Source organism: Phodopus roborovskii, unplaced genomic scaffold (genome assembly GCF_943737965.1).
Source record: "Phodopus roborovskii unplaced genomic scaffold, PHOROB, whole genome shotgun sequence".
NCBI classification, from domain to species: domain Eukaryota; kingdom Metazoa; phylum Chordata; class Mammalia; order Rodentia; family Cricetidae; genus Phodopus; species Phodopus roborovskii.
The window spans coordinates 29396300-29412103 of NW_026126525.1; the positions used below are offsets into that span (position 1 = coordinate 29396300).

General features: G+C 36.8%; 1 protein-coding gene across 1 annotated transcript in view; it reads left to right on the forward strand.

Moving 5' to 3' along the window:
* Positions 1-15804, forward strand: part of Nfxl1 (nuclear transcription factor, X-box binding like 1) — a 38471-nt gene that overhangs the window by 14917 nt on the left and 7750 nt on the right. The window contains exons 9-18 of the mRNA XM_051198097.1: positions 126-240; positions 1377-1501; positions 2215-2337; positions 6083-6173; positions 8147-8267; positions 8645-8804; positions 9546-9637; positions 12912-12933; positions 13314-13454; positions 15075-15241. Coding sequence (XP_051054054.1) covers positions 126-240; positions 1377-1501; positions 2215-2337; positions 6083-6173; positions 8147-8267; positions 8645-8804; positions 9546-9637; positions 12912-12933; positions 13314-13454; positions 15075-15241 — 1157 coding nt within the window. The remainder of the gene's footprint in view (positions 1-125; positions 241-1376; positions 1502-2214; positions 2338-6082; positions 6174-8146; positions 8268-8644; positions 8805-9545; positions 9638-12911; positions 12934-13313; positions 13455-15074; positions 15242-15804) is intronic.

Genomic DNA, 15804 nt, shown 5'->3' on the forward strand with positions numbered 1-15804 from the left:
ACATACATGTATGGCACCTGTGTTAGACGTAAAGCACAGTAATGCAAAGGGCATAGTGAAGTTGTAAGCACAGTGGGTTATGTTTCACCCTGCTCTTTGTGTGGTTGTAATCTCTTTTATTTTAGGTCTGTGGAAAGACACTGCCATGTGGTAACCATACATGTGAGCAAGTTTGTCATGTTGGTGCTTGTGGAGAGTGTCCTCGCTCCGGGAAGAGGTCCTGTCCATGTCAGAAATCAAGTAAGACTTGTTTTGAAGGGAATGAGCTATTGAACAATGAGAAGATGTGGAAGATATGGTCATTTATATTACTAAATGAAACAAGCTAATTTGAAAAAGATGTGTCCTGTAGGAACTAAACTACACGACTTTCTAGAAAAAGGGAACTGACAAAAATGAGGGTTAGGGAGACGGAGGACCGAGAGCTGGGGCGTAGAGGGTTTACGGTGCTGAAACTGCTCTGTGAGATGTTAAGTACCAGTTACCGAACTTCTGTCCATAGCCATAAAGTAACCACATGGAGTGAGCCTTCACATTAGCAGGACTTTTGAGTGATTATCATGAAAGGCTGTTATTTGTAACATTCTGTCTGTCTCTTGGTGTACATTGGTTCTGAAGGAGGCTGTGCTGTTGTTGTCTGTGGGTATGAACTTCCTCTGTGAACTTAGTTGTGATTATTAGGGAGCAGTATAGCAGTTTGAGTGTGCTTTCCTGACTCCTACAGTAGGAGCCATTTGTAAGATTGTTTTCATTACTTGTCATAATGTGATTGTTAAGGTGAGTTTTATTTATAGTGTTTTAAAGCTTGTATTTTTTTCCATCCTGTGAGATTGAACAAATTTCAAAAGAAAATTCTGCATATGTAGAAATCCCTCAGTTTTATGTTCTCATTCTCATTTCTCTAGCTAATAATTTCTGAAGCAGTTTGCTCATAAAAATGCATGTTGATAGTAACTTGTATGTCAGATTCCTTTGAAAGAAATGTAAGCTTGTCATTTGTTGCCATTGATACCAGCAAGTGGGAGGCAGAGGCAAGTGGATCTTTGAGTTTGAGGTCTACATAATGAGTTCTAGGATAGCCAGGGCTACATAATAGAGAGTCTCTATTTAAAGAAAGAAAGAAAGAAAAGAAAGAAAGAAAGAAAAGCTTGCCAGTGTTGGTAACGGTTGGGAGGTATAGGCAGGAGAATTGTGAATTTAGGTTTAGCCTGCAGAAATATTAGGAATTATTTTTATTGAAGTTAGTTTTTTTTCTAATATTATGTGGTTATAACACTTTTATGGTTCAAAAGAGCTGTCATTCTTCAGGAACTGAAGAACAGGGATCTTTGTTAATGCTTTATCTTATTTAATGTTGATATTTTGTTTGTTTTCAGAGTTTTCTTTGCCTTGTACAGAAGATGTACCAACTTGTGGAGACAGCTGTGACAAAGTTCTTGAGTGTGGGATCCATAGGTGTTCACAGCGCTGCCACCGAGGGCCTTGTGAAACATGCAGACAAGTTAGTTGTGTCCTATATACTTCCTTCCTAGAGCTATGCATCAAAATATGTCAGAAAAAAACTGATGTGTATTTTTATTATTTTAATACACATTTGTGTCATTGCCTGTGTTATCTAATGTTTATAGTATTGATCAGGAAATCAAATCTGAACATGACCCTTTATTGTTCTTTGGTACAACTTATCGTGTTCTCATTTGTGTAGTTCAGTGTGGGGCTGTTTGCTACCAGAACTTATTTACAGCTCTGTTGAATTCAGCCTAGTGGCAGTGGAAACAGACATCTCAATTTGAGATTTAAACTTAAATATGTACATTCTTTGATTTAAACTGTACCACTCTGTTAACCAGCTAGGTTACTAAACACTCCATTTGTCTTGTACTGAGATGAGATGGAGATGTTATGGTTGTAACCACCTATAAAGTGTCCTATAACTTGTGTTTGTTAGTATTACTGTTTGATGCCAGATTTCTACTAAATTTCATAATTAATTCATATGAGGTCCTATTTGGAGTAAGGTGACTGTTGTCAAGCCTGCTCCAACAAGCCAGCTAGGACACACTGTGAGAGCCCACTGGCCGTTTTGGTTTAGTTAGTTTTTATTACAAATTAGTTACTAAGATTTTTGTCCTTTTAGCAGTCACAGAAATTGCGGCATGGAGAAAAAACATTATCATTAGTCAATTTAATGATGCTTCTTGGTGCTTGGCCTAGGAAGTGGAAAAACAGTGTCGCTGTGGAAAGCATACAAAGCGAATGCCGTGTCACAAACCTTACCTTTGTGAAACTAAGTGTGTGAAAGTGCGGGACTGCCAGAAGCATCAGTGTAGGAGGAAGGTAGGTCTGTGCAGTAAACACGCAGAACTGGTTTAAAGTTGTGGGGTTCCCTTTGGGCATCTGATAACGACTTTACAATTTGCTCCTCAAGTATTCACTCATAGTCTTTGTTTTCTATATCAAATAATAATAAATATCCTAGATTACAGTTGTTTTTATTAGTGGGAAATCATGCCAGTTTTTGAATGGGGTGGCACACATGGGTCTATCACTCAGGAGTCTGAGGCAGAAGGGTCTTTAATTTGAGGACAGTCTGATTTAATATAGCATGACTTTGCCACAAAACAAAAAACAAAAACAAAACATCAAAGGTAGGTAGTCTTCTTGTCTCACACACTGATTCTCAGCTTGGTTTTAGGGCTGTTTGGTTTTCTGATTGAAGATGACTATTTTGGTGGTCGATGCCTAACAAAGATTAGGTGGTGTCTTAGGGTTTCTGTTGTTGTGAAGAGACACCGTGACCATGACAACTCTTAAAAAGAACACATTTAATGGGGTGGCACCTTACAGTTTCAGAGGCTCAGTCCATTATCATCATGGTGGGGAACATGGCAGTGTGCAGAAACTATATGGTGCTGGAGGAGTAGCTGAGAGTCCTACATCTTGCAGGCAACAGGAAGTCAACTGTGACACTGGGCATTAGGAAACCTGAGCATAGGAAACTTCGTCTTCCTTCAACAAAGCCATAACCACTCCAATAAAGCCACACCTAATAGTGCCACTCTCTGTGAGATCATGAGAAGCAATTGCATTCAAACTGCCACAGATAGAAATTAGATGAATTCCTGGCTTGGAGTGAATCCGACTATTATTTGTTGGGTATGTAGAGTAGTAGTTCTTTTATTTTTTTCTTTCTTTATAAAATATATTTTTTTTTTTTTTTTTTTTTTTTTTTTTTTTTTGGCAAGACTCCTGGTTCTTAAATTCATCAAAATGTGAATAATTTCAATTTTTTCATTTACTGTTAATGTATATCGCTTCTCATTTTTTTAGACTTTAAGCCTACTCATGTCTTTACATTTAAAGTGCATTCCTTACAGAAAGCATTTAGATTTCATTTAACCCATGGTGACAGTATTTGTCATTTAATTTGGCTACATATCACCTACATTTAATGTAACGATTAAGTCTATTCATCATTTTTATTTTGAGACAGGGTCTCACTATATAGCTCTGGCTGTCTTGGAACTTGCTTTGTAGACCAGGCTGGCCTTGAACTCACAGAGATCCACCTGCCTCAGCCTCTCAAGTACTGGGATTAAAGACCACTGCCTTGCCCCTTTACCTTTTTGAAAAATTTTACTGTAGAACTTCTCTTCCTCTTCTCATTCTCCTCCCCTTCCTCCTCCTCCTGGAATGGCTAGCCTCAATAAAGGTTGATTAGCTGACTTTTCATCTAACTGGTGACTTTAGAATGGTGTCAGTTTCTGCTGGTGGCACAGTTACAGTTGTGTGCCTTGAACTTAAGAGTGTTGCTCTACTGCCCCTTAGCTTACCTTTTCCTAACAAGAGCGTGTGACTTACTTTCTCCTGGGTATTGAATCTCTTGCATTCTCATGTTCACTCTCTTGCTTGCTAGTTGGTTTTCAAGATTTTTCTTTATTTTATCAGTTTTTAGTAATTGTTTTCTGATGTTTCTAAGCATAGGGTTTTCATGTTCTTTGTTTTTTTTTTTTTTTTTTTTTTTTTTTTTTTTTTCTGAGACAGGGTTCCTCTATAGCTTTGGAGCCTGTCCTGAAACTTGAGTTGCAGACCAGGCTGGCCTCGAACTCAGATAGCTGCCTGTCTCTGTCTCCCAAGTGCTGAGACCAAAGGTGTCCGCCACCAACGCCTAGCTGTTTTCATGTTTCCTTAGCTTGATTTTCATTGAATTAGTTCCTGGGATTGAAAGTTTATAGTTCTTATTACATTTATGGAAGTTTTAAACTTTGATTTTTTTTTTTTCCCCTGTTGTCCCATTTTCCTCAGTTCTTCATGACATGTGTGCTCCTTGAAGTCCCTCAGCTCAAAATGCTTTAGTTTTTTGTGTTTCTTTATAGTATACTGGATAGGTTATATAGTTTTGTCCTCAGCTTCACCGGTTGCTTCTGCAATTGCTAATCTTTCATCCTATGTGTTTTTGTTTTAGGTATGTATTTTCATTTTTAGGAGTCAATGGGACTTTGGGGTAGGGTAGCTTGAATGTTTCTGCATTGTATGCCTGCTCCTTATTACATGTGGATGCCTACTTTAGTGTTCATGTCTACTAGTTGTATCAGTTCACATTTCTGGGTCTTTTGATTGATTTATATTTTCTGTTATTCTTTTTATTATTATATTTTCGTGCTTCCTATCCTGTTAAGGAAATTTTCTATTACTTTTTAGATATTGTAGACATTTTTACATGCTTTTCTCTTTAGGTGTCTCTCTCTTCTTTTCCTTTAAATACTTTTAAAGAGTTGCTTTGGAACACAGAAGTCACTTGGAAATCCTTGGTTCTTTCTGAGCCTCACACTGTTAGGATCCCTTTGTCTTCTTTGGCTGCTATGGTCTCAGTGCTGATACAATAATACCTCTTACTACCCAGCTTGATGTCTGTGCCAGGAAGTTCTTCCACACTGACTAGGAGCACAAACTATTCCTGGCCCTGTGAACTCTAGAAATTGTTCTGTTTTCCTTCTTTAGTGCTTCTTTAGGGTTTGAAGTTACTTTTCACATGTTCAAGCAAAGACTTGAAGGGATGGATCTGTTCTGGAGTTTCCCAGAGATTTCTCTACGCTAGTACTTTCTCTAAGTTGTATCATACTGGCCTGCATGAGCTGTGAACTCCAGATTCTGCTTGTGATTGATCTTGTCATATATCCTGGAAGCTAATGTCATTGTGGGGCCGCCTTTTGTGCTTTCCTTCTCAGTGATTATTGTCTTGGGTTGCCTGACTAACCTCCAAAATCTGTAACTCCCAGTCTGTTGTCAGGGTTTCTAGATGTTTGGACACAGGGTAATTGTGATCAATATTACTTTATCCTGCATAGAAATGCCAGTTAGCTTTCTCAAGTCATGGACCATATAATCCATTCACTACTGTTGTTACTCAGCAAATATCTGTCTAATTGAGTGAAAAGTTTGGCTAATTGATTAATTGCTTTTCAGTGATAATATATTTTTGAGTAGGGAAACTTGTTCTTTAATTTACAGCCCTTAAGTTTCTTTAAGACAGTCATAGCCTGTGTTTCCTTTTACAAACCTGGGTTTGAGAAAAGTCATGGAAAGAGTTAATGACATTATAGTTTCTAAATAGTTGCCTGAAATTATGAATGAAAAATTCACATAGGTCATATGTATATTTGTCAGAGATTAGAAATGAAGGAAGTGACAGGTTAAGCAGTGCATGTTTGTTTCTTTCTTAGTTGTTCTCATCCTATGTTTTGAAAATAACTAATAGTCTACACATTCAGCCAGTTTTAATTTAAAGCTAAATTAGCCAGGTTTATTGTTTGAAAATAGGACTGGATTTGATCAAATTCTTGGGTTAGTGAAATTTTGTGATGAAATATGTCATAGAGTAATTAATTAATAGGCAAGGAAATTTATCATGGTTTTAAGTTCTTAACATAGTGTTATTATTAGAATAATGTTGATACTCTTGAATAATTTTATCCTTAGAGTGAAAATAAACTTTCTGCTTTCTAAAATTCTATAAGTGACTGGGACTAACATGCTATGTGTAGGGTTTCTGATTACTCTTTATGTATTATTTTCTCTTTAGTGTTGCCCTGGAAACTGTCTACCTTGTGATCAAAATTGTGGACGGACTTTAGGATGTAGAAACCACAAATGTCCGTCTGTCTGCCACAGAGGTAAAATTTCACAGTAGATGTTATTATGTTTGCATTTCCTTAGTTTTTTAGGGTCAGTGGAGAGCTATCAGTTCATAGTCTTATCTGGCCCTTCTAACACTCTGGAGAAGGTGGGAAAGTTACTATATTCCTAGTTTTGAACAAGGCAGTTAAAAATCCCTTAGGGAAATGCCCAAGGAGTGGTGTGGCAAAATTCAAACCTAAGTCTGATGGTAAGTCGTATCCTTTAATAGTGTGAGGATTTTTCTTAACCCTCTCCATGGAGCCTTTGATTTTTTTTAAGGATTTGGTTGTGGTATGAATTTTATATACTCTTATGGACTTAGATGTAGTAAGGGTTAGAGGTATTCAGGGTCATCTATGTATGGTTCTGTGGTTATTGGAAGCCTTCCCGTTTGGCTGTTAGCCACTGGTCACTATTCTTTACGTGTTGCTTTTTAATTTTGAGCCGATTATTGCTGATACTTAATTTGGCCTCCATACCAGTCTCTTTAACAAATTCTTTTGATCAGGATAAAGACTGTTCAGGTAAATTATTTTTTATTGTTTTCAAGGCTAATTTTTTAAAAAAGTAATTTTGTCATGCCAGAAAGTTCTTTGATAAGTTACTCTCTTACTGTTGAGTGTGGATATGCTAAGTGAGAATGACTTAAATGTCCCTACTAATTTGAAAAGTATAACAAACATTCTTTTGGAAATATCAAAATGTAACCTGGTTAAGTAGATCACTATAACCTAGATCATTTTATTATCAAGATTGAAATTTCATTGAATTATATTTAACAAAACACTGAAGTATGAAGCTTTCCCTTTAATGTGCTTTTCCTTTTGTTTTCTTATTAGTTGAATCAAATTGTTAATTTGTTTGGATTTTTAAAAATTAATTAATTTTTATTATATTAAAAAATGAAAAAAGCCAGGTGTTGGTGACATATAACTTTAATTCCAGCACTTGGGAGGCAGAGGCATGTGGATTTCTTGTGAGTCCGAAGCTAGCATGGTCTGCAGAGCAAGTTCCAGGACAGGCTCCAAAGCAATACAGAGAGAAACCCTGTCTAAAAAAAAACAAAACAAAACAAACAAACAAATACAAAGAAACTTTATTTTCCTTGATAACTTTGTGTCTTCATTACAATTGGGAAATAATAACTCAATTTCAAAATATATTGAGGAAATATTAACCATTTCCTTTAATGGATTTTCCATTGACCCTGTAGGGAGAAGACTTTTTAAGTGTGTTAACAATTTTAACTGTGTATTAGTTCTTCAAATTCTTTCATTTTATTTCTTTATTAGAAAATAATATGTTCACTATAAGTGAAAGCATTTGGCTACATGATTTTTCATAACCCATCTCTACTTTTCTTTTTTAAAAAAATGTTTAAAAGTATATAACCAAGAATTTTTTTATTTTAAATTTTTTATTCATTTTACATACCAACCACAGTTCCCCCCTCTTTTTTTAGAGTAGTAATTTTTTAACTTTTTATTAAAAAAATTATTTTTAAAAAAATTTTTAAACCAGGTTAATCACTTGGTAGTAGTAGATGTATGTCTTCTTGTAGTTTTGAATGAGTAGCATGTTCAATTTGTTATTTAGAACAGAACTTTTAGAAAGAAGGACATTCTAAAAGTTTACTGAGGTTCTGGTATACATAATCCAGATTATTAAACAGAATTCTACCACTATTTCTCAAAGCGTGTATCCTCCTGAATTACTCTCTTGATTTTGAACAATGAAAGTCAGTTTTTCCTATTTCCTCTGTTTATGTGGAACCAAACTCTGAAGCACATAGTCTTTGTGTATACCTCTTTTGCCTAATTTGCTAAGCATCGTTGATATTACCGATGCTTTCTAATGGTGAGCTATCCTGGTGTACATTGAACCAATCCTCTAAGTTTATTGGTTAACTGTTGATGGGCATTTTGGTAAGTCGGTCAATATCTTTTAACATATTGAATTTTTTCCTCAGGCAGTTGCTATCCGTGCCCAGAAACTATAGAAGTGAAGTGCAGCTGTGGTAACGCAAAGATCACGGTACCATGTGGGCGAGAGCGGACCACAAGGCCACCCAAGTGCAAAGAGCTGTGCAGGTTGGTGTGAAGTTTCCACAGCCCAACATCTGATGTTTTAACATTTAAATTCATACTGATTTTTTGATAGTATTCTTTTATATGATTTTTGGAGACAGGGTCTCTCTGTGTAGCTCTGGCTGTCCTGGAACTCACTCTGTAGACCAGGCTGGCCTTGAACTCACAGAGATCCACCTACATCTACCCCCCAAGTGCTGGGACTGAAGGTGTGCACCTCCACTGCCTGACTTTTGATAGTATTCTAATTTTATTGTATGTTAGTGTTCAAGACATACTCATAGTATAATCCTTTCTTATGATTTCAGAAGGCATATAAATAATTGCATTTTAGGTGTATTGTTCAATTGTCAAAAGTAACTTAAAACTTTCTTATTTAGTCAACCACCAACATGTCATCATACAAGTCAAGAAAAACACCGCTGTCACTTTGGCTCGTGCCCACCGTGTCATCAACCTTGCCAAAAAGTTTTGGAGAAATGTGGGCACTTGTGCCCTGCTTCGTGTCATGATCAGGCACTGGTGAAGCAGACTGGCAGGGTAAGAACAGTATTGTTAAAGAGGTATACTTGCTGTGGGTGTGTTTCCTTCATTGATTACTTAACAAGCAGTGATACAGGTGTCTTTAGAGCACTGAGCATTCTGCTTGGACCCGGGGGTTAATGAAAACAAGACTTGATCTTAAGAAACTGAAAAAGACTGCTGGTGTATTGCTCAGTGGTGACTTCCCCCAGTATCTTCATGGACCTGGGTTCATTCTTTAGTACTGGGAGGAAGATAGGGGGTTGACTAATAAATATTTGTAAATATAGTATGACAATCATGATATTTAACTTACTAGTTTTCCTTCAAATATAGCTAGGGGTATAGGTATTTCTCAATTTACTACATCACTTATTTATTCAGTATTTATTGAGCCCTGGCTGTGTGTCGAGTTCTAGGTGATGAGGAACATATGACACATTGCATTCAGTTGGTGGATACTGAAGTTTAAGTTTTCTCATTTGTTTTTGTCTTACAAGAGGTTAAGGAAGCTATGCTGTCTTAGTTCCAGCCTTTAAACTGACATCTGCCTCAGTTTTTGGTATTGAGTGTGTGGAGAGGAGTAATCTTTACAATGCAGGTGGAATAAACTATTTAACTAAGCACATTTTGTTGAACACTTGGATGTAGTTCAGCCTGTGTGAGCAGAAGAGCCATAGGAACTGTTTCCCTGGTTTCTTAGGAAGGCTGCATGGGATAGTCCTTCTGACTTTACTATCTTTTGCATTTTACTCTTAGCATCAGCCTATTGGCCCTTGGGAACAGCCAGCGGAGCCAGCGTTTATTCAGACTGCATTACCTTGTCCTCCGTGTCAAGTTCCCATCCCTGTGTAAGAGCCAGAGTTTTAACCTTGAAAAATGTTTTTGACATAGTATGAATTTCACCTTCTTCACTTTTTAAGTTTATGAAACTAGCCCATGAGTTCTAGTTTATTCTTTCTTACCCATGTTGCTGTGATGCTAAACTTCCTATGCATGTCTTTTTTTATGTGTTTTCCTTTAGCTAGCATGCAACTAGCCTTACCTTTCCATAGCAACAGGTACCGACAGTTAAGTTATGCTTATGATTTGTTACTTTTCCTTGTGATTCCCATGCTAAAGTGCAGTGTTTCTGAGGACAGCTAGGTTTAGATGGTAAACTTGAAGGCAAATGTGTGAAGGAGCCATTGGAAATCCAAGGAAAGCTTCCTGGGTGGATCAGGAGATGGTGGAGATTAGTTTTAAGGAGCTGAACCTGGAAGGATGGGGAACCCTTTAATATTTCCCACTTTCAGCAGAGGTTGTAGATTACAGAAGAAAAGGAAACAGTTGTGAGGAGCAACAAGGATTAGAAAGGGGGCTGTTAGCAACAGCTAAGGTTCCAGCAATAATTGATGCTGATGTTTCCGAGACAGAATTCTGGTTTTATTCATTTCTAAAAGTCTCATTTTTCTTCTGCAAATTCCCTTCTAGTGTGTCATGGTACATAATCCCTTTTACATGTTGCTGGAGTCAGTTTCCTAGTATGTTAACTTTGAACAGGTTAGAGACATATCTCAGTGATTAAGAGCAGTTCTGCTCTTCCAGAGGATCTGGGTTTGATGCCCAGGACCCACAGCTTACAATAGCCTTGAGGGAATCTGATGCCTTCTTTTGGCCTCTGTGGGCACCAGGGACACACATGATACACATGTAGATTTGTGCAAAAACACGCATACACATAATAATTGAAGAGATAATTATTTATTAATGACTTAAAAAAAATCTAAGTGTGATAAGCATGCCTGTGATCTCAGCATTCAAGAGGCAGAGGCAGGAAGATTATCACAAGTTTAAGGTCACCTGGGCTGTATAGTGAGTTGGGCTCCAGGATAGGCTGGGTGAGAGGGTGCCAAAGTGAAGCCCTGTTTGTTTGTTTTTTTTTAAGAAAAAAGTAAAAAATCCCCAATAATTTTGTAATATCAGTATTCAGTATTAGCTCGTATTCTCATGGTGTTTTTTTTTTCTTTCTGACTTTATAATTATGGAAATACTAGATTCACTGAAAAAGTGGGGAAATATTTTTCTCTTTAAGGATTTTAAATGTTTGTTAGAACGGAAGCTTCTCATCCTGGGCTTTCTTTCCTGTGGTTGATTTTGTCTGTTCCAGAGCTTCAAACACAGTCACTGGGAGTCATGCAGTGTGATGCTGTCCCTTACTGGCCTTTTTCACTTGACTTACGCATTTTGGCTCCACTTTCTTTTTCTCATGGTTTGATACCTCACTTCTTTTTATTGCTGAATAACATTATTTCACTGCCTGGACATCCTCTAGTTGACAGGTTTTTATGTTAATATAATATTTTATTAGTTCTTTGAGAGTTTTGTGCTCTGTAGTTTGATGATATTCTCCTCCCATTCCTTTCCCGGCTCTTACCAGATCCATCTCCACCTTCCCAGCCACTCTCACTTTGTGCGTCTTTTTCCTTGACTAACTCACTGAGGCCAGTTTATGTGGACTCATGGGTGATCCTACCCATTTACCTACTGAAGGACATTTTGGTTGTTTTTAATGAAAAATAAAACTGCACAGATGTCTATGTGCAAATATTTGTGTATGTATAACTTTTTAGCTCATTTGGATAAGAACTGCTGGATCGTATGGCAAATTTATGTTTAGCTGTTTAAAAAGCTGTCAGATGGGCACCAACATGCCATACCACTTTGCATTCTCATCAACATTAGTGTGGTGGTCTTCCTGCTCTGCATCCCGTTAGCCCAGGCATTGCCAGCATTTTAGTCATTTTGTTAGGTGCATGCCTGCTAATTTACAGCTTTCTAATGACCTGGTGCCAGGTGGCTTTTCGAATGTCTGTTCAGCATCTGTCAGTTGTTTTGATAAGATTTATCCTTTGTTCAGGTCTTTTGCCCATTCTTAGATTGGGTTTTGCTTTTTGTCTGTTGTTAGCATAAGAGTTTGTATTGATTACCAGATATATTTTTCAAATGTAGTTTATTCATTTATGTCTTGTCTCTTCTTCTGTAAAGTATTCTTTGTTGAATAGACATTTTTAGTTTAGTAAGTTAAAACTCACTTCCTTTTATGGGTCATGCTTTTGGCAATATGTCTAAAAAGTAATCATGAAACTCAGGATTATTTAGGTCTTACCTGTGTTTTGTATTTAGGTCTGTGATTCATTTTGAGTTAATTGTGAAAGGTGTAACACTTGTCTTTTTAAAAAGTTGATATAAATCTGTTTCAACACTAACGTTTGTTGAAAAGAATATTCCTCCTGTAACTTGCCTTTTCTTTGGTCAGAGATCAGCCGATTTTATTTGTGTAGGCCTAATTCTGGGCTCTTTGTTTTGGGTAATTAATTTTCTTTCCTTTCACAGTATCATAGTCTGAACAATACAGCTTTGTAGTGAGTCTTGGGTCAGTGGATTTTAGTCCTTCTGCTTTGCTCTTCATTAGCTCTGTGTTGGCTGTTACATGTCTTTTGGTGTTTTCCATACAGACTTTAGACGAGATACTAGAATTTTGTTTGTTTTGGCTTTTGAGCCAAGGTGCTGTGCAGCCCAGGCTGGCCTTGACCTTGTTTTGTAGGAACTCACTATAGAGTTCAGGCTGGCCTTGGCCTTTCCTTGTACACTATTGAGTTCAGGCTAACCTCATGCTGTCTTTGTACCTGAATGCTGGAGTTACAGTGGTGTACTATTGTGCTTGGCTTTGGAGAAGGTCTTGGAATTGTGTTGAATATAGACGAAATTGAGAAAAAAGACTTATCCTAATATTGAAGTATATTCCTTCCTGTTTTTAAACATGAAATCTCTATTTAAACCCTTAAGTTTTCTCCTTAGCATTTTGTAGTTATTTTTATCATGTCATTTAGCTATTCACTTAGATTTATTTTATTTTTGTGTATGCCAGTGTAAATAAGTTTCATTCCCCAATTACTCACTGCTAGCCTTTTACAAAGAATTGGCCTGTGTATGTCAACTTTATATTCAATTACTACTGCTTATTTCCAAGTGTTTATTCATTTATTTTTCTTACTTAATAAAAGTAGTGTAGTTAGCGTATTTGTTTCAGATACCCTTCTCCAAGAATCTCTAATGTTTTCATTTTATTTTTTTTTCTTACAGGGAATGTCTGGGGAAGCATGAGGTGAGTTATAGTGTGATCTTTAGGTTTAGCTTGTAGTCTCTATCACTTTGTCCTAGAGTTGTTAGAAATAACTTACTGCTTCGGAGTTACAAAGACTGCCCAGGGGTAGTAATTTAAAAAAATATATGCTGCTTTATGTGGGAATTAGCCTCTGTGTGTTCATATAGAATCATTATACTCAGTTTTCCTTTCAGTGATAGATGTTTAGAGGAATGTCTTGATAGGTACGTAGTTTTGATATGAATATTATTTGTGGAAACATTTTAGACTATCATGAAAGTTGATCCCAGATTAGTTATTTTGTAAAATACAAGTCCAGAAAGTTTTGTGTAGACATGTGTGTTTTGCTAGTTGCCTGCTTTTTTTATTTTATTTTTAAGGTAAGTCCTCTACCATGCCATGCTGTAGGACCCTATTCTTGCAAGAGACTTTGTGGAAGAATGTTGCCCTGTCAGAATCATACATGTATGAAAGAATGCCACCAAGTGACTGAAGTCGATGGCTGTACTGACAAAAATAAGGTAATGTCTTTAGGATTGGAGCATAATGACCGTGTCCTGATACCACAAATACTTTGATATTTGCATTAGATTGCTATTTGTCCCCCCCCCCCTTTTTTTTTTTTTTTTGAGAGAACATTCTCATGAGCCAGGATCTGGAACTTACCAAATAGGCTTGACTGGCTATCCAGAGGATGCCCAGAGATCTGCCTGTCTATGCTTTCCCAAGGGTGGGAGTCAAGCATGGGTTACCATGCCAAGCTTTTTATGTGAGTACTAGAGATTGAACTCAAGCCCAGTCCACATAGTGAAATCGTAAAAACAAACAAACAAAAAAGAAACGTTTTTAGAAGAATATCTCTTATAATTTGTTATGTTCTTTTAAAATTCTAAATATCAAAAATAACTTAGATTTTTTTTTGAAAAAGGATTTATTTTTCTTAAATATGCATATGTGTATGTGTTTCTGTGTGTGGAAATGTACATAAATGTATAGATGCCCACTAGATCCAAAAGAAAGTGTTAGATCCACTGGAGCTGGAGTTAATACAAGATTGTTAGTTGACTAATGTGGGTGCTGGAAACAGAACTGGTCCTCTGGAATAGCAGGAAGTGCTCCTACTCACTGAGCTGCCTTAGAAATCATTTCCATATTGTTATAGTCATGACTTCATTTAGGATACCATTCAAAATTCTTAACCTTTAAATCTTAGTGCCTATGTCTATAGTGTTTTGTACATTGTTTAAAATACGTTTGAAAATAATAACTGTAGTTGCAATCTTTAATCTTCTTTGATAGACTCTAACCCTAGTTATATTACTAATTGATTAGAGCAGAGGGAAGTGCATTGTTAAGCTACATTGAGGTATACTTATGAGTATGTTTTAACTTTATATCTAACGGTATATTGTTTCTATGGTTGAGCAGTGATTGTTGGGTTAGAATGCACTGATAATGTTTTATTTGATGTTTCTTCTGTGGTTAATTTTAGGAAATAATACACAGTTTAGTAGGGATACTTTGTATGGTCAGATTCATTGTAAAGGTGAGGTGAATTGACATGAAGTTCATAGGCATAAGATCTGAATGATACTGTCCTATTGGCAATCTTGTTATTTTTATCTTGGTTGATTTTTAAGATCAAGAACAGGTACCATTTTATTAATGGAATTTCTTTCATTCTTTCTTTTTTACTTTGGTGTTTTGTTGTTGTTGCGTGTCATATTTTTGTGTGTATATGTATCTGCAGAAGCCAGAGGTCAACATCAGACATCCTTTTTCAGTCATTTGTCACCTTGGTTTTTTTTTTTTTTTTGTTTGTTTGTTTGTTTTCTTTTGTTTTTTTGTGACAGGGTATCTCACTGAACCTGGAACTTTCCAGTCAGCTAGACAAACTGATCATCAAGCCCCAGGGCTCCTTCTGTCCTTGCCTGCTTGCAAACCTCCAACCCTGGCCTTTCTTTACATGAGTGCTGGGATTATGCAGCAAGCACTGTACCTGTTGAGCAGTCTCGAGCCCTATTAATTTTACTTCTGAGGCTTGAAGGAGTACTCTGTTTTAGTGGGGCATCTGTGTTTTGTAATCTTAATATGTGGAAATGCTAGATTGTTTGGTGATTTATTTCCTTTCTTATTTTCAGGCTGGCCCAGAATGCCTCCAGTGTGAAGAAGGATGTTCTAAGCCGCGGCCTCTGGGTTGTCCTCACCCTTGTGTTTTGCCCTGTCACCCTGGAAAATGCCCTCCTTGTGTTCAGATGCTTAGATTAAAATGTCACTGCAAGATCACAAGCCTCTATGTGGAATGTAGGTAAGTAGACAGAAGAAAGCTTTCATGTTACGAGGATATCAAGTGCCGTTTCTGGAAGAATCCTGTATAATACTTAGAAATCATGGTGTGTTGCTGAGACTCTGGAGCTGAGCTTCAATGGGGACTGCAGCCTCACTCTAATGTCAGCCAGCCCAAGTTCTATTTCATTCTGTTTGGGGGTTTTGTAGAAGATTTGTCTAGGAAAAAGTTGTGTCATTGCTTTCAGAAATTTGGAGTACTCCTGGATAGAGCATTTAAATAATAGTGTCATAGAAATTTGCCTTATTGATTGCTACATGTATACATATATACAGTGTTTGTTATTGTCCTTTTCTAGACAGGGTGTCTCTAACTTTGGAGCCTGTCCTGGAACTTACTTTGTAAACTAGGCTGGCCTGGAACTCACAGACATCCTCCTGCCTCTGCCCCCTCCCCCAGTGCTAGGATTAGAGGTTTTGATTTATATTTTTAAAAGGTAGATATTTATTATTTAAAAAAATCTTGTTACAGCATTTATCATAGTAGTATCTGCTTTGTCTTATCTTCCTTACCTAAAACATACA